At 25.6% G+C, this 22,903-nt stretch overlaps 2 protein-coding genes across 2 annotated transcripts; one reads left to right on the forward strand and one right to left on the reverse strand.

The window, feature by feature from the left end:
• Positions 1-295: 295 nt before the first annotated feature.
• On the reverse strand, positions 296-13,390 carry LOC129981038 (inhibitor of growth protein 1-like). The gene is made up of 3 exons (XM_056091642.1): positions 13,031-13,390; positions 9,168-9,371; positions 296-1,084 (listed from the first exon to the last, which is right to left on the reverse strand). The coding sequence occupies exons 1-3, from the start codon at positions 13,212-13,214 to the stop codon at positions 654-656; spliced, it is 819 nt and encodes a 272-aa protein (XP_055947617.1). The 5' UTR covers positions 13,215-13,390; the 3' UTR covers positions 296-653.
• A 724-nt stretch (positions 13,391-14,114) lies between these two features.
• Positions 14,115-18,561, forward strand: LOC129981039 (60S ribosomal protein L37a). Its single transcript, XM_056091643.1, has 4 exons — positions 14,115-14,246; positions 15,023-15,151; positions 16,680-16,762; positions 18,451-18,561. The coding sequence occupies exons 1-4, from the start codon at positions 14,244-14,246 to the stop codon at positions 18,512-18,514; spliced, it is 279 nt and encodes a 92-aa protein (XP_055947618.1). The 5' UTR covers positions 14,115-14,243; the 3' UTR covers positions 18,515-18,561.
• The last annotated feature ends 4,342 nt before the right edge of the window (positions 18,562-22,903 follow it).

A 22,903-nucleotide genomic window follows, 5' to 3' on the forward strand; every position in this document is an offset into this window, starting at 1 on the left:
TTTTGCAACATTTTCAAATAAATACTTTCAGCATTCTAAATTATATTCTGCATTCTTATCATTAAAAAAAATTTAATAAATTTCAAACTTTTTTTTTTTTTTTTGCAAATAAATTTTAAAAAATTACAAAAACAAATGCTTTTTTTTCTACCAATAAATTTAATCTTACATGCAGATTATTCATAGTTCAATTGGTAATAAAATTTTGTAGAACAATAGCTAAACATTAAGAAATATTAAATTCAACATCCCTACCCACACATGTAATCAAGATTTAAATGATTTTATCTATTCGAGCAGATCCAATTTGTGATTTATTTTATATCAACACTTTTAATATAAAACTTATCCATGATTATAATTTATTTTCATTTTTAATGAAAAGTAAAAGGGCATGAAAAATTGTGAACTGTATGCATTTAAGCAAACATTTCCATAAATGTATACTGATAAGAAAAAAACTTTCAACTCATACAATAAAAATACTCTTTTTCATCAACATTCTTAAAATCTCAATTTCTTTTGATGTGCTAAAAATTAAATAGTTATACACAAAAAGGACAGAAATCAATTTACAGCAATTTTTTTCCACTAAAATTACTAAAAATGAACAATGGAAACTTTACAGTGATTTGAGATTATATAGATGATACCTATACAGCCTTTGGCCTCATCTGATTACTACGATCGCCACGACATGAAGGACAGTACCATTTTCCTTTAGGTTTAGTGGTAAGTCCAACACAAGAGAAATGAAACCATTCTCTATCACAACCATCATTGTCACAGCCAATCATTTCACCAAAAGATACTTGATCACACAAGCAATATGTTGGCTCATTGGGATCAATAGGAGGATCAATTGGAGGTGCTTCGTGCTCTTTTTCAGTTTTTGTTTTCCTTTTCTTTTTCTTCTTGTTCTTAGTAGCAGCAGGTGCAGGAACTTCTTTCTCATGTCTTTCATGTCCTGAATCGTCTCGCAAATTCATGTCCACATGGCGTTGCCTTCGAGAACGCTTGGTGGGTCTCTCAGGTTGTTCGGTCTTATTATTCTCATTTTGAGTTTCGTTTTCCCGTCTTAAATCTACAAAAGGGAGATATCGGACAGTTAATTATTTTAATAAAATAGTGTAAAATCTAATCCTTAAAGTATAACTAAAAGCTATATCAGCATAGGTTGAGACGGGTAGAGCATATGCCTTAGACAACATTACTAGGAAATACAAAATTGGGGGATAAATTAATCGCATTTAAGAAAAAGTATCTTTTATTCCCAACATCTGCAATGAAACGTCTTGAAAACAAAAATAAAGATTTTTTTTCTCTTAATTTTACATTTCAATATAGTGAGTTATTTTGAAAATTTTCAAATTCAAATCATTATTAGTTTTTGTATGCATGCATCATATCTGACAATCAGAATCGAACATTTCAAAATATTTTTCGGTTAATATACAAAGGCAGATATATTGTCATAATATAAACAAATCATGCAAGGAGTATTTGATGAAGTAAGATTTAGCATGAAAATGGACTCAATATAAATAAGTTCAGATAGTCATAATACTATTCATGGAATTGAAAGATAAATTTTTGATATTTTGCCAATTGATCAATCTATCAATTAGCAAAAAACCCAACAATGTTTTTTAAACTGCTAATTTAGAATTGCTGAAACTAAACTGAATTAGAAGAATCTTGGAAAAACGTCATTAATATTTTTAAAAAAAGATAATAAAAAATTCTTAAGGAAATAAAGAAGAAAAAAAAAAAGACTTTGATGTGATGAAAGATGGCATGCATAAAGTACCAGATTATCTTTTAATCTAATTTTTTTTTCTTTGTGAGGCTGGAATGAATTCATTTTGTTAAATCTTTCTTTTTTTTTCTTTTTTTGCTTATAATAATAGCTTTGGGCTTAAAATGAATTCACTGGGGTTACAATTCGGTTAAACTCTTCAACTTGAGTTCAAAAATCAATAATCCTATAACTCCTGCATATTATTTTACACTGAATAATAAATCAAACAATTTCTCTACAGTTATATAATCTCATTCAAATCTAGAAGAGATAAATTTCATAAAAATATGAAATATTTTCATGTATTGAAGTTTTGGGTTGAATTTCCTAATTTAAAAAAAAAAAATCAGTACTATAAGCTTGCAATTTTTATTTAATTTCAAAATAATATTTTAAATTTATAACAGCAGATTTTGAGAATTTTTTATTCATGTAGTATAAAAAAATAAATATTTTAATCAGCACTCTACTCAAACTTTTTTTATATACTTTTAATAACTGTGGTTTTGATTGCTGAATTACTTTCTTAAATTTAATTTAAAGAAAAAGAGTTTCCAATTTCTTAAAGAATATTTTCTTTAACAATTGTAATTTAATTAATGTTTTTTTTTTTTTTTTGAAAAAGTTTCTTTGAAAACTAACCTTAAGTAAATCTTTAATTCACTCTAAAAATTTTAAAAGTAACTAAATGAAGGACAAAAAATGTCTCTCAGAAAAAAATAGACCCAACTGCAAAGTAATAACATATTATAAAAATATTTTTTTAATTCTAAAATCATTTTGAAAATTTTTAAGGAAATCTTGCTAAACTTGTTCAGAAATACTTGATACATTTATACATTAAAAAAAGCTGAAAATGAGAAATTCTAACAGTTATTTGCATGGAAATTTTAATATATTTTAAAAATATAAAATGAATATGCATTAGGAGCTAAATCATTTACCGAGGATCCCTGGCAATGATGTCTTTTAATACCCTCTGAAATGATTACACATAAAGTGCATTTCAATTTATCATTTATTACGTTATCACATTCTAAAATGTAGTTTCAAAAGCCTTTGCACACTTAAATTATATCTTTGTTAACAATTCCTTTTATTACTGCTATATTATCTAACTATTATGACCAATTTAATTAATCTGTTAGAACAATTAAGATATACTGATTAGATGATTGGCCATATCACATGTTTTATATATAATTATTTAAATTTCACTTCAACTGTCCATTTACAAAATATTACTTTTTTTAAAGGAGAAGAATATGAGGATTGTTATTTAAATAAAGAGAGAACTATTTTAGAATTTGCTCATTTTGGTATCTGGCATTAAATTTTAGGACATTTTTTTTATTCAAGTACCCTTGTAGATGGATGTTATCCTCAATTTCCCTCCCAATTTAACAATGGCTCACAATGTACACTGAACACATATATGATTATTTAGTACTGGAAAAAGGAAAGCCCATGGTTACAACTTTGATATGACAAGATAATTAAGGAAGTGGTGATAAGTTTTTTTTTTTTTTTTTCCATCTTACTTGAGAATACAGAAAGCAACTAAATGATACCCACATACAATTTTTAAATCAGTTCAAATCAATTATCTAGACATTTATTCAAAGGAAAATTACAAATAAATTAAATATCCCCTCCCGCTATGCCTTAAAATTTTTTGAGACGTAATAAGAATCACAAAGGAAATTTTTCTTTAATGCTTATTTCAACTCCAAAGAAATGAACATATGTACTAAAATTTCATTATTAATAAAAATAAATAGTTAAACTAAAGCATTATTCAAACATACATCACACTAGGAAAAATTTATCAACTTTATTTCTTACTAATTAAAGACAATAAAAACAAATTATCCTACAGAACAGAATGAACAGATATTTTCTTTCACTAAGTAGAAATCTTTTTCCAGGTTCTTCATCCAATGGCTAGTTTTAGAGGTATTTTGAAATTTAGTCTAACCTTAAAGTATTACATTTTCAATGTCATTCTATTCGCTAGTCCAACAATACTTAATAGTCATTGGAATAAAAATAAATCATTATAATCTGTGAATGGCTTAAGGTGCCTATTTTATTATTAACTTGAATTATTAATTACTAAATGCAAGTGATTTTCGATAACAAGTAAATGTTGTAAAAGCTCTCTAATTTGTATAACAAAGAATAAGAAAGAAAAATTACATAGAATACTGAGGTAATTAATATTTATAAATGATATCATTTATTTTAAAGATAAAAACACAATTTAGAAGCAAAGAAATACTTCTCTAAGAAAGAATTTTCAAACTGAGGTAAACAAAATAGGACAAAACAAATATTAGTATCATCAATTAGTTGCTTTTATTATAAAAATATGACTAGTAGATTATTAAGAAGAACCTTAAATAAATATAAGGATTTTATTTATTTTATTTTTTAAAGGCTTATATTTATACTTACCTATTAGGTTATTATCCCTAATAGATTCACTAGGTTTTGAAGAAATTTCAACATTCAGAAAATCAATGACTCTTATTTTGGAGCTCTTCAGAATATTTGTGTTTTAGATCAATTAAACAAAAATGTTAAAAGAATGTAACATATAGTGAAATTTGCAAATCTTTTTGTTCCCAATTTAGCAACTGGTAGGGAAAACTTAGCAACTGGTTTAATATTTTAAACATTTAAAAAATTACTAGCTAATTATTAATTTAAAAATACTATAGAAAATTAAATTATCAGAAGCATACAAAATAATAAAATGTTCATTATTAGGATTCATATTCTTTAATACAATAATGAATAAACTATCAAGATAACTGTAATTAGTTTTGATGTTTTCCGATTATATGATGCAAAAGCTTAAAAAAAAGTGACCTGAAGATAAATCAACATTTTTTTTTATAAATACATGATAAATTTATAATTAGAGTACATCATTATGATATATCAATTACAGATATCATGCACTTTAAAATGTTTGGAACTTAATCATTTTTCCTTTACTTACCACAAAATTTCTGAAGAGATATTAAAATAAAATGATAACTTGCTCATTTCTTACTTGATATTCTTTTCATCCTTTCAGTTAATCTAAGACATCAGCACTGCAGTAAAAAATCATATTCATTTAAAATGACTAATTTTTCATAATTCGCATAAATAATGATTTTCACAGTAGTAACTTTTTTGGTAAACATATTGTTCAAAGATTTATCCTCGCACAAAAAAGTAATTTGAATTTTTGAAATAAATTTAAAAATCTTGTTTACTTTAAATGGGCATTAAGTATCACATTTCAAGTATTAACTTCAATCAAGTTACTTCTTGAAACATTTTCCATTTAAATAATTCCATCAGATTTTAAATAAACCTTAGAAATTTGCTATTGAAAAGAAATATCTGTAATGCATGAATTACTTCCAAAAAATGCTTATTTATAATTTGAGAAAAAAAATTAGGAATACATCATAAAATATTAAATCAATGTTTTAAAAAACTTTCAAAGGATTGAAATACAGAATTTACAGCAAGTTTCATTCAAAAGAATAGAATTAGAATTTATTGTGAAATTCTGATATAAATCTAAGTTATAATGAAAAATCATATTATTTGTTAGAGAAAAAAAGAAAGAGAGAGAGAAATCAGAAGCACATAAAAACCAAAAAGACAATTTGTCAAAAGAATTTTAATAAAAATATCGAAAGAAGTCTTCCTCTCATGTATATCAGAACTTAAAAATAATTCAGATAGAATTGTACTAAAATAATTAAAGAAAAAAAAACATGAAAATATAATTTATTGATACATATTAAATCTTGTATATATGTAAATTGAAAATTGGAAGTTGGCATTGAAATATTTTCAACACATTAACCTGAAAAATATAACATGTTTATATTGCTGTTTAAAACCCAGGAATGCTCATATTTTTACATCTTTTCAAAGGGGCATGTATCGAAAAATGCACAATAAACTGAAATAAAAATTTAACATAATGTCTTTAATATTTTGTCTCTTTTCTATATTTTCTATCCATCACATTATTCCAAGCAGAATAGTTTCTTTTAATAATATTTCATAAACAATTGATCCATCATAAAATTCAGAAAACTGCTAGGATATTTGTGTAGCAGATTCATTCTTGCATCTGTATGGACAAGAATGAATTTTGCTGAGCTATTTTCTAGTTAGCTCCTAAAATACTATTTATATAATAAACTTTTTGAGGGTTAAAAATGATACACTAAGATGCATTTATTTCAACACATAGCTTAATCCAGGGATGGCAAACCAATGGCACACAACACAATATTTTGGGCATGCCACCGATCAAAACGGTTTGCATATGACTTCATTTCATAAACTGAACTTGTCCCAATTCGATTGGTTGGAAATTGAAGAATTAATGCAAGTGATTGATCTCCAGTCTAGTTCAATATGGATTCAAAAATTCTGTGAAACAAGGAAAAAGTTGGAATTGATTGAAACAGAAAGATTAACAAACAATATAAGTAAAAATGCCAGTAACAAAATTTTTGAAACATGCCAATTTGATTCCAGACACATTTAACTGTTTGAAGAAGCTGGCTTATGTTTTTTTAACCTATTTTCATTTACCTATTCCTGCGAGTCATTATTTATGGAGCCGAATAGCATTAAAGAAACCGTTTAACAGATGATTCCCAATTCGGCATGCAGTCTCTTTAAAGTTATACCTTACAATCCTAATATAAGTTATTTATCATCTAACAAAAGAAGTCACACTAATAGTTACTTTAATTTGAATTACACATATAACTAAAACATTTACTACTACACAGTGCAAAATGTATTTTTTCATACTAAATAAAGAGTTTTGAGTTGTTAATATTTAGTTTTATTATTTTCCCAATAATTTAAAGTCAAAATTATTTGATAGAACGTCTATATTTCATTAAACATTTCTTTAGAAAAAAGGGCACTTTGATCCATAAAGGTTCGCCATGCCTGGTTTAATCTATGGTTAGACATTTCTAACATTCTACTCAGTGTATTTATTAGTTATAAGTCCATTTTAATTTTTACGGGTTAATATTAATTTTCATTCAATTTAAGAAAATTATCAACATAAAGAATATTAAAAAGATTAAAAAGTCTGGTTGTTTTGCCTTTACTTACTTTCAAATGCAACACAGCAATTATAGAATTCTAATTACCTTTTAATAGTTAATCAGTTAAGATCCTTTGAAGTTTTCACATACAATTTTTTTTCTGATATATTCGTAATATTTAGAAATGTCTAGGTAAAACTATAAACACTTTTAGAACTAGTTATATTTCTAACTGAAATAAATCCATAATAGCTGCAAATTAGATGGAATTAAACACTGAATTTTAAAAAATTATAGGGTACAATGCATTTCTTCAAACTTCAACTCAACACTATTCTTGAAGGATTTTTTCCCATATCTCCTCTGTTTGATTTATATCTTTTTGTTTGAAAAACTAATAATGTCCCACTTATATTGTTAAAAAGGCAAATATTTGGTAACTCAACGATTAAACTGGTTTCATTACATTCATTATGCCTATCAGTAACCAATGAAATAAACTAAAAAATTTCAACTTAATAAATAAATGAATTGATAAAAAAATACTAATAAAAAAAATTGCTCTCACTTTTTACAAATTCATCTTCTAAAAGAATCAATTATTTGCAATTAAAGCATTAACATTCATAACAAAATATTTATGAAAGCAAAATAATTAACTGCTTAATAAAACTAACTAAATAGAAAAAATTACCTAAAAGTAGGAATCCTTAATAAAAAAACATATAGAAAGTACTTAAAATATGAACATATCAATAGAATCAATTATTCAGTAGTTTCTAAAAATTTTACAAAATTCTAAATAATCATACAAAAGGGTTTGAGTTTGATGTTTATGGCACAAGAGCCAGATTTGGCTATATTGCTCCAAACATATGGTAAAATGAGATAAAAAAGGTTTTTAAAAATTTTTAATCTAGGTGTTAAAATTTTTGTCAATAGTAATATCGAGTATTATAAAAATATAAATCTTCAAAAGTACACTAATGAATTATAAAATTAGATAAGATGTAAAAACCCAATTTCTTTTAAAAATTTAAAAATGTTCGTATGAGGATTTTCTCCCAATAAGTCACGGATGTTCAAATTCGATGTTCCCAAATGATGCAGCCGGTGTCTATTAAAAACTGGGCATTCGGTTAAAATATGAACGATGGTAAAATCGACTTGACATGATGTGCAAGTTGGACATCGTTCACCAAACAAAAGGTGTTTATGGGTGAAACAGGTGTGTCCAATGAGAAGTCGTGTCAACTTGACATCAAGGGAGGCGGTATTAAAGATAGCATTGTCATTACAATTCAATGTTACCAATTTAATATAAAGAAATGAAATACATGTATATCTGCAGAGATGTGGGGCAAATCGTTTAGCATTTAATGGGGGGGGGGGGAATCAGTGACTTTATTATAAAGGAAGAAAGAATAATACATGTCCATAAAAACAAACAATCTTTTTAATAATAATTTTTACTTTCAAACAATTAACAATTTTTTTTCTTAAGAATGATAAAAAGAAGAATAAAGCGTATATTTTACTTAATATCGCAAACATTTTTCCTCCATATTCATTTATATGCTTGCCTCAATTCCATTACACAACCAAACAAGAAAACTTCATCTTGGAAATCAATTTTCCATACAAATGAATTATAAATTTAAAAATATTTTTCAGGTGGTTTCCAATAAAAATTTTGGATGCTTTTCTATTAGAATGGCAAATACTATCAACAAAGCTATGTATTCATTAAAAAATGTCACTTTTCTGACAGTAAGACAACTGCTTAAATATATAGTAAGTAAAGAAAGTAATAATAAATAATATAAAGTAAATAATAAGTAATAATAATATATTTTGGTATTTAATAATATAATAATAATACAAGGTATTTAATAAAGTAATAATAATATATTTTGGTATTTAATAATATAATAATAATACAAGGTATTTAATAAAGTAATAATAATATAATTTGGTATTATAAGTAATAATAATAATATAAGTAAATAGATGTATTTATGTATGTTTTAGAAATCACGAAACAAGTAGAAAAGTGTCAGGTTTTCATTCAACATTTTTCTTTTCTTTAACTGGAAGGAACAAAAATCTGAGAAGACATAGAATGATATTTTAAAATCTTAAGAATGATAAGAAGAACAATATTTTAAAGTATTAAAAAATTACCAATAATTCCAGAATTTCCCAGTTAGAGCATGCACAACAAATAAATATCATTAGTCTCACACAATAAAAACCACTATACATATTATACTTGCCTAATTTCTTTCTATCGGTTTCAAGTTGTCGTGCCTTGTTATCGATAATATCTTGTATAACTTGCACAATTTGCAGCTTTCGATCGCCAAGATCTTGAGATTGAATCAATGCTCTTTGAATTTGCAGTAAGGTTCTTTTTCGACTTGCAGTATCCAAATCTTTTCTCAAAGCATTTTCATAAGTATCAAGATCATGAAGTATTTCTTTAAAAATATATATATATATAAATAAATAATTAAAAATAAGGAAACTTACCGATAATTTAAAAAACTCTTTTGGAAAAAAATCAATTACCCCATATGTTTCATGCAATAAAATAATAAATCATTAACATTTTAGAAATAAAATCAAAAATAATCCTGAAATTTAAAAAAATTAGATATTTTTTTGTAACAAACATACTTTGCATTTCTTAATGGGTGCATTTGGACTTGTGATTTTTTGCAAAACTTACTAATGATACTAAGGTTGCACGTAGAATCCTTATTTTCAAAGCATTAGTCAAAGCTACTATGTTGTAAAATGCATTTTCTTTTCTTTCCCTTTTTTTTTTAATAAAGAAAAATACCATAGCTTCCCTATCATCTAAACTTCATTCTATTTACTTTTTTATTTAAAATGCTCTCAGATGCAGTTCAAATCAGTATGCTTCTTTTTTGTTGTTGCTGTAGGATGGTTAACTTGGCAAACAATTTATGTTACTGTAATTAAATTATGTTTTAAAAAAAGCTTTTTTTATTATCTTAATTGAAATTATTGTTTATGCCTTGAGACAATGAAACTAAGTTACTAGCAAGAATGTTCAAACTACGTGTTAAGTAATTTCAATTTGTCAATTTTCCATTTCTTAACACCTATAAATATCAACTTAAAAGCACCAATTAAAAGTATCTGATTTAAGAAAATGGGAAGAGAAAAGAGTAGCCCCAGATTTGCTCAGAAGCTTTTATAGAGCTTAATCAAGCTTTGGGCAAGACAAATTTCATAAATATTATCATTCTAATTATCTTTTGGAAAGAATGATACTAAGAAAGAACTATTTTTCTTTTTTATGTCTTCATTGGATGATTCTACTATAACAGATAAACAGTTCTTAAATATTTGTTATTCAAAAAAAAAAAAAAAAAAAAACTTGACTATGCTAGAAATAAGCATGAAAAAATTATTTGTTTTAGTTATCCAATCAATTTGATATTGGAAAATATCAATAGGAAATTTCTTTTATAAAAAGAGTTTTTATACTGAAAATGTTGCTAAAAATCTAATATAAGAAAAATACATTCGAAATTTAATGAGAAAGAGGTAATTAAGCAATATCATTCATTTGTGACTTTTCCATATAAAATACAAAAAAAAAAAAAAAAAAATGTTCCAAGCCTCTCCAAGCATGAAAATTTTCCTACATCTAAAATCCAGATCTAAGCAAAAAAATGAAACTTTTAATAATTGTAAATCAAAAATAAGTTAAATACGTAAATATATTAGTAAAATTTTAATGGCATGCTTCAAATCATAACATATAATTTTCTTAATAATTTTGATTATTAATATTGAAAAAATTCTTGAAATCATCTTGTTTACAAAGCCAGTGTTAGATATTTCTAAAAAGAAATTCAAAAGCTATGACATAGTAGAATTTAGATAATTTAAATACATTAGCACAATGCTACTAGATAAAATTTTATACAATGCATAATGTAAGTAAATAACAGAAAATTATTCAAATATACAACAATATAAATATAAAAAATTCGAAAGAATGAGATAAAAGGCAATATGATACAAAAAAAAAAAAAAAACTGAAATGTTTTTCTACACCATACAAAATTAAATATTCCTTAAAACACATGCTATATAGAAATGAGCTACATATACTTTTATTAGAAAAAAATCTTAAATATATGATGCAGAATTTTTTTTTAAATTTTTTTAATAGAATTAAATAAGCAGCACTTGATACTTACATATCAAGTGTAATTTAAAATATTACATTTAATTGAATATATCAAAGTATTTTTTCCTAATTAATTGGCCTCATTCTCATCTCCAAGTCATTAATAAAAAAAATGATATTTCAAAACAGTTTTTCATTTTAATAGTTGGAATAGCAATCTATCTTTATACACATAGTTGATTAAGTACAACAGAATTCAGGAAAAATATTTTGATATGGCATGCTAAAATAAAATGCTTGATTTTTTTTAAATATTAAATCTAAATAATAAATATAATGCAAGAAAATAATTTGGATAAGGGAGAGTGATAAAGCAACATGTAAGACAAAAACACAGCCAATTCAAAAATTTTCATACAATTTAATTTCAAATTGAAATTTTCCTCATGATTGGCTGTACCCTCTGCTCTGAAAATGCAATTTCATCTCATTTATATGACATTTTCTCATTTCATTCAGTAGTTTTGAATACAGATTCAAACTAATCAGTCTTGTGCTGATTATAAAAAAATATATTTTCATAGCACAAGTGAAGTTATAATTTGAAATAATAAATTGTTTAGTGCATATTTGCATTAGAAAAGATTGCACAGTAAACTATAAATGAGATTTGAATTAATGCACAGAATAGTGTAACAATGCATGCCTAATGAATGAGCAATATTTTCAAATAGATTCTATATCTTTGAAGAAGCCTTTTTTTTTTCCCCATGAGAGTTTCCATTTTTGCTTTTAAAATATGGGTAAAGCAATAAAATTAAGTACATAAGAAATCAGAAGAACTTTGTTAAGATTTAAATTTAAAATACTGCTCAAAAAGATAAATACAATTCTTTTTCTTTGAACTCATGCATTAAAAAAAAATACCATTTCAACTAATTAGAATATTTACATCCTACTCTCATTAAAAAAAATACATTAAATAATAGTATTTACAAAATACTCACAGCAATAATAAGTTTTTAAACTTGTGGCAATTGTATTACTACTATTCACAAAAAATCTTTTCATTCTTTCTTATTTTATGTACTGTTGATCATAAAAACTTAAATTGCTAAAAATTTAAATTTTTACAAATTTATCATGAACTTTTATTTTTGAGTGGTGGAATCATGGATGAATTTATCATTTTCCAAAATTCACAGCTATGGGAGAAACATTAAAATTGGAAACCAGAAGTAAACAAAAAGATTTGAACAATGATAGAATTCATTTATAAATGGAAAAAATATGAAGTAATGGTTAATTCTAAATACTCATAAACACAAAAAATAACTCACACCCATTAGTAAATAAAACTTGTTGACTTCAACACTATTTTTGACTTACATGTTATTAACTGAAGATAAAACAGAAAATGTAACATTACATAATTCAAAATATAAGAACAGAAATAAAATGTCGAATTTCGCATGTAATATTTATGCAGAAAAATGTATAAATTTGAAACAGTAATATTATTTTTAATGAATAAAGAAAATCTTAAAAGATTGCTAAATTGAATAAGAAAAATTTCAAAAGAAATAAAACATTATATTATTCAAATCTATTGTTAACATTTTTAAAAATTTTCTTTGTCATCGTTAGTTTTATTTCTTAAAATATTATTCTTATTAAAATAAAATAAATTCACAAAAAAATGGCCGACTGCTTAGTTTGGTTTTGGTTAACACGAACTAAATAAAAAATAGTCTACATATTAAAGAAAAATCTAGAGGGACTAAAAAGAAATTTGACAAAGAAAGCAAATCATAGACGCGTATAAACAAAAGATAATTCATTTTCTCGACGTATTAATAAAACCATTTTTCCTAATGGAGAGTTTTGGGAAGATAAGAAAAACTACTGAAATTGCCACATGTCTTCATTTTAAATAATTATTAAAAGAATATGTTTCATATGATTTACCTTGATATCGAAGATCTAGCTCTCTTAATTGAGTTATATTTCGTTGAATATCGTCCGGTACATTATCAATGAAATCCATGTAATCCTCAATATAAATAGCAGAATACATCGCTTCCAAAGCTGCTTGGTTTAACATTTTATTAGAGTCTAACTCTGATTTTTGATTCACAAACATGTTTCGCATTTAAATAATACACGGGATTTTTTAAAATTTAAGAGAGAGTAGCGAAATGCTACTTAACCATTACTTTACACTACATATAATAATATCACACACCGCGTTTGACGTAAGCTCGCAATGCAACCTAAAGAAAAACAAATTATTTACGTTACATGTTAGATGGGGGATGATCTGTAGAATCTGATGATCTGTAGAATGGCAAAACGAATGTCAACATCAAATGGACCTTCGATTGGTTGGCGCTTAGACATTAATGACGTCATAATCCCATGATAAATGTTACATATCCCGAATATTCTTAAGTTATATCTAAAAATTTCATGTAAAAATATCAGTAGTTATTGAGTTGTATGGGTAATTTAAATTTACAAAGCCGTATTAGACAAATGGTGATAAAAACTTTTCTCAAACAAAATATAATTAGAAATTCCATCACTCTAAGCTTATTTCTAAATAGACTTAAACTTAAAATAAATTAATGTTTGAATCAATCAACCTATTTCATATCTTAGAAAACATTTTATAATAACTTAAGAACAATCGCATAATAAAATTCTAGAGAAAAATGTTTCGAAAAACAGCCAATTAAAATGCAGAGAAATGAAACAAAGTAATGAAATCTGCTACGATATTAAAATAGATGTCAATCTTATTTTTCTGTGAAGGAGCTTTTTACATTAATACTATGATGTAATTTATTAATAATTGCAGTTGATAATGCATTATTTCATATATAATTATATAAATTTCATCCGTTGTACCTTAAAATCCTGTCCATTTATTTACGGAAAGCATTTCAATATTTAATTGTTCATAAAAAATTTTTGGAAATTTGAAAAATATTGAAGAGATATTAAAAATTCTTTCAGAAAAAAAAAAGTAATAAAAGAGGGCGCTGTATGCCTAAATTGAAATATTTTTTATTAACTACCAATACTTCTACTATAACCGTGAAGAAAATCATTGGTACGGCGTTTGTCGCGTAATTAGTGTATATTTCCAACTCTAAATTTATACACAACTTAAATTAAAATGGTAAGTTTTTCAAACAACGCTATTATTATTTTAATTTGATTTATTTCACAATGAATCTACTAGTGCTATGTTCATTCGTGTAAAATTTTATACATTTATTTTATGTCCACGTGGTAATTCATCATAAATTGTCTTTAATGTATCATATTATGCTTTTAAAGTTATAATTTTTTTTTTAAAAAATAGTGTTTTTTGTAATTAAAGTTGAGTACTTCTAAAAGATTTAAATCTAATGACAAATATATTGCATGAAATTTAGGCTTATCTAATTGGTGAAGAATGTATTCAGATAGTTAGGCTTATGGAGTTCAATTTTGATTTGTTTGATAACCTTTGGCGTTTTATTACAATATTTATTGGACCGTAGATTTCTGACAATTTTAGTGATTATGGTAGTCATTATTCAGTTAAGATGAAATATTTGTTCATTTCTGCTGAAGATGCTAGAAAAATTTGTATCAATGTTATAATTAGTAGCTATTAATGCTACCAGAATACGGTCTTATTTTTTTTTTTTTTTTGTAATGTCACAAAAATTATTTGCTGAATCCCCAAAAAAAATCGAATATCTTGATAACTTGGCCAAAGAAAAAAAAAAAATTGCTGTGCCTTAATTTCTTTCAACATTGTAGTGTTTCAAGTAATTATTTGTTTGGCAAAGTAATTTCGTTGTGAAAAAAATTGTTATAGAAATTTGTTTTATACGAGTAATGAAAAATCATTTTTATCAATTGAATTGGTGAGCTTGGTAATTTATCAAACCATATAATTTGCAGGCCAAACGAACCAAGAAGGTTGGAGTCGTAGGAAAGTATGGTACCCGTTATGGTGCTTCCTTGAGAAAAATGGTAAAAAAAATGGAAATAACACAACATGCTAAATATACATGTGTATTTTGTGGCAAAGTAAGTTATTATTTATCTATTTTCAATCCTAATATCTTGTAAACTTTAAAATGTAGGAATTTTGTGCATAGGTTCAAAAAACCTTTTGAAGGTAAATAGGAGCTCTTATGAAGATATTTAATACAATTATCAATTACAGAGTATTAATGATAATGGGCCATAACACAAAAAGAGACACAATTCACTATAGATGCAAGCATGTGCAATTCACATGTCTTAAACAAATACATTCATCTGTGAGCCATTCTTACTTCTTGTGGCAATTAACATGGTAACAGTAAAAGATTTAAAAGTGGGGATTCTTTCTAAAACCTCCAGGTTAAAAATTGAGAAGGGTTGATGATAGTTATTAAAATGTGTGGAATTTACCATATATTATGTCTGTAAAATATTCATATACTTGTATCTCTGTAGAACAGATAAAATAATTGGCAGTATAGTTATCAATGGTTATTAAAAATTTAATTATCATAAATACCTTTCAAGATGTAGGCTGCACATTTTTTTATTAATGTAAGCACAAAATAAAATACTACTGAAAAGATTTTCTTTGAATTTTGTGACTAATAAACTTTTTATTGAAAATTGTTTCCATTTATGATTATATTATTGTAAGTTGCTATCCTATTTCAATTAAATGAAAGTATAATCAAAAATATCTATTGGACATTTGTTTATATCACTTCATAATTAAGAGTTTTCTTAAATTTAATATGAATAAGATTCCTATCTGTAAATTTTTTAATTAAGTTTTAGATAAGGTTTTCTGTTTTGAAATATTTTCATTTTGTTAGATTATTGGCCAATTGTTTTAAAATTAAGGATGAAATTGGTTTTAGTTTTTCTCATGATGGCATTTAAAAAGCTAGTTTGGAAGCTGAATATTTTCTTATTTCTGCATTTTAAACAATCTTAAATTCCAAAATTGTTGCTTTAACTAGGTCTTGTATGGTTAAATCTTATGAGACTGCCTGTTGGGAATTAATAAGAAATTTAATCCTAAATTTCTGATCACTTCAGTCCATGATTAAATTATAGAAATTTTAAAAAAAGTGATGTTGACATATTAACTCTTAATTTTGTTGATATTTAACATTTTATTTGTAAAAGTTATTTTATGCTTAAATTTAAGTATAATTGTTTAAAAAAAGACTTAAGTAGTAAAGTTCTGTTATCTGTAAAAATAAGCTTTTTCATCTGGAATATCTTTAATCAGTGTTTTATGGCATAAATATTTTTCTGGTATCTTTGTAAAATTTACAATTCGTGAGATGGCCATTTATTAGTACAGTGAATAATTATTTTTAAATAATTCCTTTGTGAATATATAAATTATATTTCTTCTTTAAAAGGAAAAAAATATTGGCTGTCAAAAAAAAGTTCACCCTTGATAATTAATAAATTTTAACCTCCTCTGTTCCTGAAAACATATCCACCAAAATATAAATTTGTCTTTATGAATGTGTATCTTAATGCCTCTAATAATGGAATTGTATTGTAAGTTTTTTACTGTACATTTAAATTGTAGGAAACCATGAAAAGGACATGTGTTGGAATCTGGAAATGCAAAGCCTGTCAGAAGACTGTTGCTGGAGGAGCATATGTGTACAGGTAAGTGTATAATTTTTAGCTTTTTTTATATAGAGTGAGATTAAAAGCTAAAACTACACAAGAATTTTTTTTAATGATCTAGTAACCTGATCTCAATTTTTTTCCTTATTAAAATAAAAAAATGGCTAATTTTTATATATTGCATTTTTCTAGTTCTACAGTCAAGCATGTAACCCTTAAGTATTTCTCTTTTTATAGCTTTGTATATTGTATATGTGTAAAATTAATGTTGTGCATAAATTTATCTCTCTAAAGCAGGTGTACCACCATTTTTATTTATTTTTTTGTGGGGAGAAAGTCTGAATCTAATGTGTTACTTAAGTTTTCATTGATTATTCCATAGTCAAAGATATTTGACAAAAAAATCCATAATTCTGTGGGAACAGGTATTATCTTCATGAAAAGATAAATTAAGTTTCAAAAAATATTTATTGTTTAAAATTGTGGATTTTTGTAGATTACATATCAGTTTGTTAAAAAATGACACAATATTTATTGTGGGAATTTAGTTTCTTTTGATCTAGAAAATGTAACTAATGGAGCATCAGAATGTAGACAGCTTGTTAACATTTTTCCAAAGAAACTGCTGTTTTAGGCACAAAACATAAAGGTTATTATTGTCAATGTCGTGAAAAATTATATATATATATATATATTTAAGATTAAATAATTATAAATAACTTCAGGTTTAATTTTAAAGTGTTTTCATATTCTAATGCCACTACAGCCTTACAAGCAGAATTCTTAAAAATCTTTATTAATCAGAAGAGTGGGAGGAATCTGAAAAACAAATAATTTGCAATACAAATGTTAGGATTTGTGTTTGTAAAGTGCCAGGTAAGTCCCTTCTTGGCTATGCTCTTACCTGAAGTTAATGCCAGTGGAGAATAGCCGAACAAGTCCATTTCCGCTATAATATAGTTTTTTGCTTTATTTTTTTGTGCATTTCAACAGAATTTGAGGAGTTTGAAATAGTGAAGAATCTAAGTGATATGTCTAACCCATCTCCAGATGGTTTAAGGTTAAAAATTTTAACAGAAACTATGAGGAAGAATATTACTATCCTATGCCCAAGCATGGTTAAAAGATAATTTTTCCAGGGGGGTTGTGTTACTAGAAGCTATTTCATTTCAATTGAGAATAAGCTGTGGAATAGGAAATTTCAAAATGGGAAACAAATTTAAATCATGTAAAAAAATATATATATTCTTAAGTATGCTGAAAATATAGGCATTTCAATTAGTAAATTTTTTTAAAAAAAGTATATTAGAAATGGTGAAAATTTAAGATCTTGGCCTTATAGAAATCTGGAAAAACAAAGAATAATTTTCTATGGATAGCAATAATTGTGTTAAATTATAGCTTTCTGTCTCTCTCATTTTTGTCTTTGTTCTGTCATGCACTGGTTAAAACTAAGTTTGAAGAATCTAATAGTATTAACTTATTTCAATGACTTTTTTGCTCCAATTTAAATATTTTGTGAAATGAGCACCCAGTAGCTCATCTGAAATTACCTTCTAATAATAATTATCTTGTGGCTAATAGTAATGGCATTTTGAGCTTGAAATCTACTTTGAGTGTTAAGCATTCAGAAAAAAAATGTGCCAGTTTTTAAACTTTTTAAAATGTTTCCCTCTGTATATTTAAAAATTATATGTAAAATTACATGTATTTATTCATTTTTATAGCACAACAGCTGCTGCAACAGTGAGAAGTGCTGTCAGACGTCTTCGTGAAATGAAGGAACAATAAAATAGTTGTATAGAAAAATAAAGCGTTGTCTCTTTTTTTTATTGTTATTTATATTGGTCTTGGTTGCCTTTACTTAATGATTCATTTCTTTCATTATAATATATTTAATATTTTTAAAAGATAGAAAAGGGAGTTCAAAGCTATCTAAGCTTTAAAATTTTATGTGGATAAATGCAACATAATTTCTTACTTTCCACTTGTATATTAATGGAATACTACAGATCTGCATTGTTATCTAATTTTCATATGAGTGATTTGGGTGATAAATATAAATTAGGTTTTAAGAGTTTTTAAATAATAAATAGATGGTGAATAAATTTTTAAAAATCCCTGTTTCAGATGGTTCTGAAATTAGGCCATAATTAAGAGAGACAAATATTTCATGCTTTCTATCATAGCTAGTGTAGATCTGAAAGAATATTAATTTTATTTTTACAGACAACAATACTTTTTAAATTGTAAAATATAGGGGGTTGCTGTGTTCTGGATTTTTCTTGAATCTTGTATAATAGAATGCATTAATTTCCATAATTTTGGCTTTAGAGTAAAGATAATGTAAAAATTAATTATAATGTGAAGTATATTCATTAAGCAAAATTACCTATGAATTTAGAAAAATTCTTGTAATTGATACAGTACATTCTTCAATTTAACATTACATTTGCATGAATCTCATTTCACTCTTAAAGTTTGGTGATTGATGCAATACTGGTTTTATATATTTTGAGATTATAATGTTTTAAACAATATATGGCTTATGATCACTACAATTTATTTTATTAGCATTTCTTTCTTTATTGCTTGAACTATTGTGAAATACTATTTTTATTCTAATTCTTTAAAAAAGAATTCATTTTTGAATGTGTCAATACAGATATCCTGAAGGTGTGCTCGTTGGGATACCATATACTTAACATCTCTCATTTCTTTCTGAGTGCAACATTCTTTTATGTATGAAACAAATAGACTTTATTACCTATTTTGATATTTTAAATTTCTAATGACATGAATAAAGTTTGTGAATCTAAGATATCCATCATGTTTGCGTAAGAAATTTATATAACCATTGCTGAAAATTTTTATACGAATTGATTGTCCTAGACAGATGGTGTCCTCATTTAGGGACACCATCTATCTGGGGAAGGAAATAAGTTTTTAATTTTAAAAAAAAAATCTTGTGTTTGAACTGTTTACTGACCCCATTCATTACATTTTTTTATTTTTCAAAATTTTGATAATTTTCTTAGCAAAACAACTGAGCTAAATTCAATACATTATTTTTATACTAGAGAAGGAATACTGCCAACTTTTCAAACTATAAAGAATTAATTTATTAAATTTTATTTGAAGTAAGGAAGTTTATAGATACTTTATTGCAAGGCAGTGGTAATGCTGAAATATTCTGTTATTTTAAGTTTTGTAACAATATTCTTTACTGTCGAAGAACAGGAATACATGCTAAAAATTATTGTCCTAGACGCATCAGGTTTTTAGAACGTAAATGTTTGAGATGAAGGATTAGCAATTTATGTAAAGAATAAACATTGATTTGGTTCATTTTCATTAAAACTAAATTTATTTCTCTTAAAATGTTCATAAATACTACCGCATAAAAAATTTGTAGACTTATATAACGAATATAAATAACTTATGGAGAAATTTAGCTATTGATTTTTAAAAATAGTCTGGTTCACTATCATTTGAATTTAAAAATGTTTCTGGCAATAGAAAGGGTTTGAGTGTTGTATTATTTCATACAAGATAGTTTTTGCATTATAAATATTAGATATGAAAGCATTTTAGTCCTAAGCAGTGATGGGTTTATCAGTTTTTAATAAAAATGTGAACAAAATACACAGAATTTAAACACCCATCCATCTAAAAAAAATACATTTTTAAGAAATAGGGTCAAAAAAAAATTTATACCTTCAACTAAATGAAAGCTTTTCTTATATATAAGTTTATTGTGAATAGGTTAAAATGAGGGTGAACCTTTACTCATGAATTTCAAGGTAAATTATTTCTTAAAAGAAGCCTAGCTAAGTTTAGCATGAACTGATGTTGCAGTTATTTTGCACGTCAGGATTTATTTCAGTGTTAGGAAGATTGAATCTTCAGAGAAATGCAACTTAAGTTTAAACGTGATTTGAAACAGTATGCATGAAGCTGTTGCCAAACTTTCTATTTGATTTTAAGCACATACAACTATTTGCATACTAAAATGTATAGTGTAAGTTGCATAATGCCTGAAAAAAATATTGTATCATTCAATGAAGCTTAATTTATGAGAGACAAACTGCAGTAAACTGATGTTATAAGTAATCTCAACATGAATAGCATTTTCAAATGTGATAATGAATTATGCCAAAATTAAAAGGATATATATCATTACTTAATAGAAGGAAGGTTTACAGGCTTGTTTAGATAGAAACGCCTTTTCATAATACTTCATATAATTGTATTGTATGCTGGAACATCTTGGCAGTGGTCTGTAGTGAGTTCTAGGAAATTGTTCCAAAATTTAGATAAATTTTTAGAACTTGTCCAATATACAATAGAACATTATTAATTTTCACAAAATAACATTTTTCAAACTTGAGTTCTTCATAATTTTGTTAATTATAATTATCCAAATGAAATGTTTAGTGAAGATTGAATCTAAGAATTGAAAAATTTTGTATTTGGTCATCAAATTCTCTAATAAATTGAGAAATGAATGAATTGAATACTCGTCAGTTTACTTTTGGGTATTTAGATGAAAGAACAAATTAACTTTTAACTACTTATATTAGTTTCTTGTATTCATTTTCATAAGAACTTATTGACAAAAATTTGAAATGAATGTGTATGATGTGCTCAGTCTTTTAGTAGATTAAAAAAAATGTATTAGATATGTACTACTTGGGGTTAAAATGTGATTATACATCATTTCATTTTAGCTAACTATTGTGAAGAAATAGATTTAGAATTTGCTATATAGTTAACCATTTTATTTTTACAATTTAACTATCAAAACACTACAAAAACTTATAATGCCATAATTCTTATAAAGACTTGTTCTTTTTCGAGACAGCCAATTTTAAATGATTTTGTCTTACTGATGTATAAAAATATATTTTCTTTGCTCGGTGGACATTCATTATTTTGGAGAAAATTAGAATCTTGACATTACTTATAACATTCTAAACTAAATGTATATTTTGTTGAAATAGCTGTTCTACGATCCGGTTATCTGTACATTATTAAAAAAAGTTAAATTATTTAAATGGATCAATTGCCCCAAAGTGCACTCTTTCATTAGATTAAGATAATAGTATAATTCCCAAAAATTGTTATCTTTGTTTTACACGAAAAGAGTGAAATCGACAAAAGCAAACATTGAATCATCTGAACAAACCATGATTTTAAAAAATGTTCAGATTTTCTTTAGTTGAATCTTGGATCAGAAAATTACTTAAATCAGAGTTAAATTCTCATATATGAGGGGGTATTAATAACGGCCATTATTTTGTACAAATTCTAAAAAAATGCTATGGATGACAATATGAAACAGAAATGAAAATATTACTAATTTATTTCTTTTTGCCATTGATATGGAGACATTTGTCCAGCGCTGGATCAGTTTGAAAATTTCGGTCTCCTAAAATGCCGTTGACCCATTCGTGCCAAATTACAAGTATTTGATTGGGAAATTTTGGAGAATCCATCCTACAGCATTGGCACCTACCAATCAGTTTGAATGCATGAAGTAATCACTCATCGATCAAGAGTTTGTCACCGACGTCTTTCTATGAAATCTGATTATCTGACTGATTCAACGCTGGGACAAATGCTTCCATTTCTGTTTTATATTCTCAAACATTGCATTTTTTTTATTACTGTATACAAAAATATGCGTTTTATCTATTTGATATTGTCTCGTATGTTGAATTACAGTTTCGAAGCAAAATATAATTTTCTGGAATAATAATTAAAGACGATTGTGTTCCAAAATTCTTGAATTTCTGTTTTTAATTTGGGGCATCCTATTTTCTCTGACTTAAAATTTCGTTATTAGAATATGTTTCAAATTATAAGTCAGACAATTTCAGTAGTAACCATTTTAAAAAAATGAAATTCGAATGCTACTTCAGCAAAACTTCAAGTTTTTTGTGTTGTTATCCAAAATGATGAGCTTGGTGATAAGGCCTTTGCATAATTCTATCTAAAACAAATAAATCATTATAACATTAATGAGATATGCATTAAATGAAATGATGGAAATCTTGGAAGATTTATGTTTGAATTTCGAAAATCATTTCCTTTTCAATTTAATTTTTATTGAATTTATTAGAATAAATATATTTGTATAATGAATATATTTATTAAATTTATAAGGAATTTTAGAAA

The sequence above is a fragment of the Argiope bruennichi genome, chromosome 8 (assembly GCF_947563725.1).
Source record: "Argiope bruennichi chromosome 8, qqArgBrue1.1, whole genome shotgun sequence".
In the NCBI taxonomy this organism is placed as follows: Eukaryota; Metazoa; Arthropoda; class Arachnida; order Araneae; family Araneidae; genus Argiope; species Argiope bruennichi.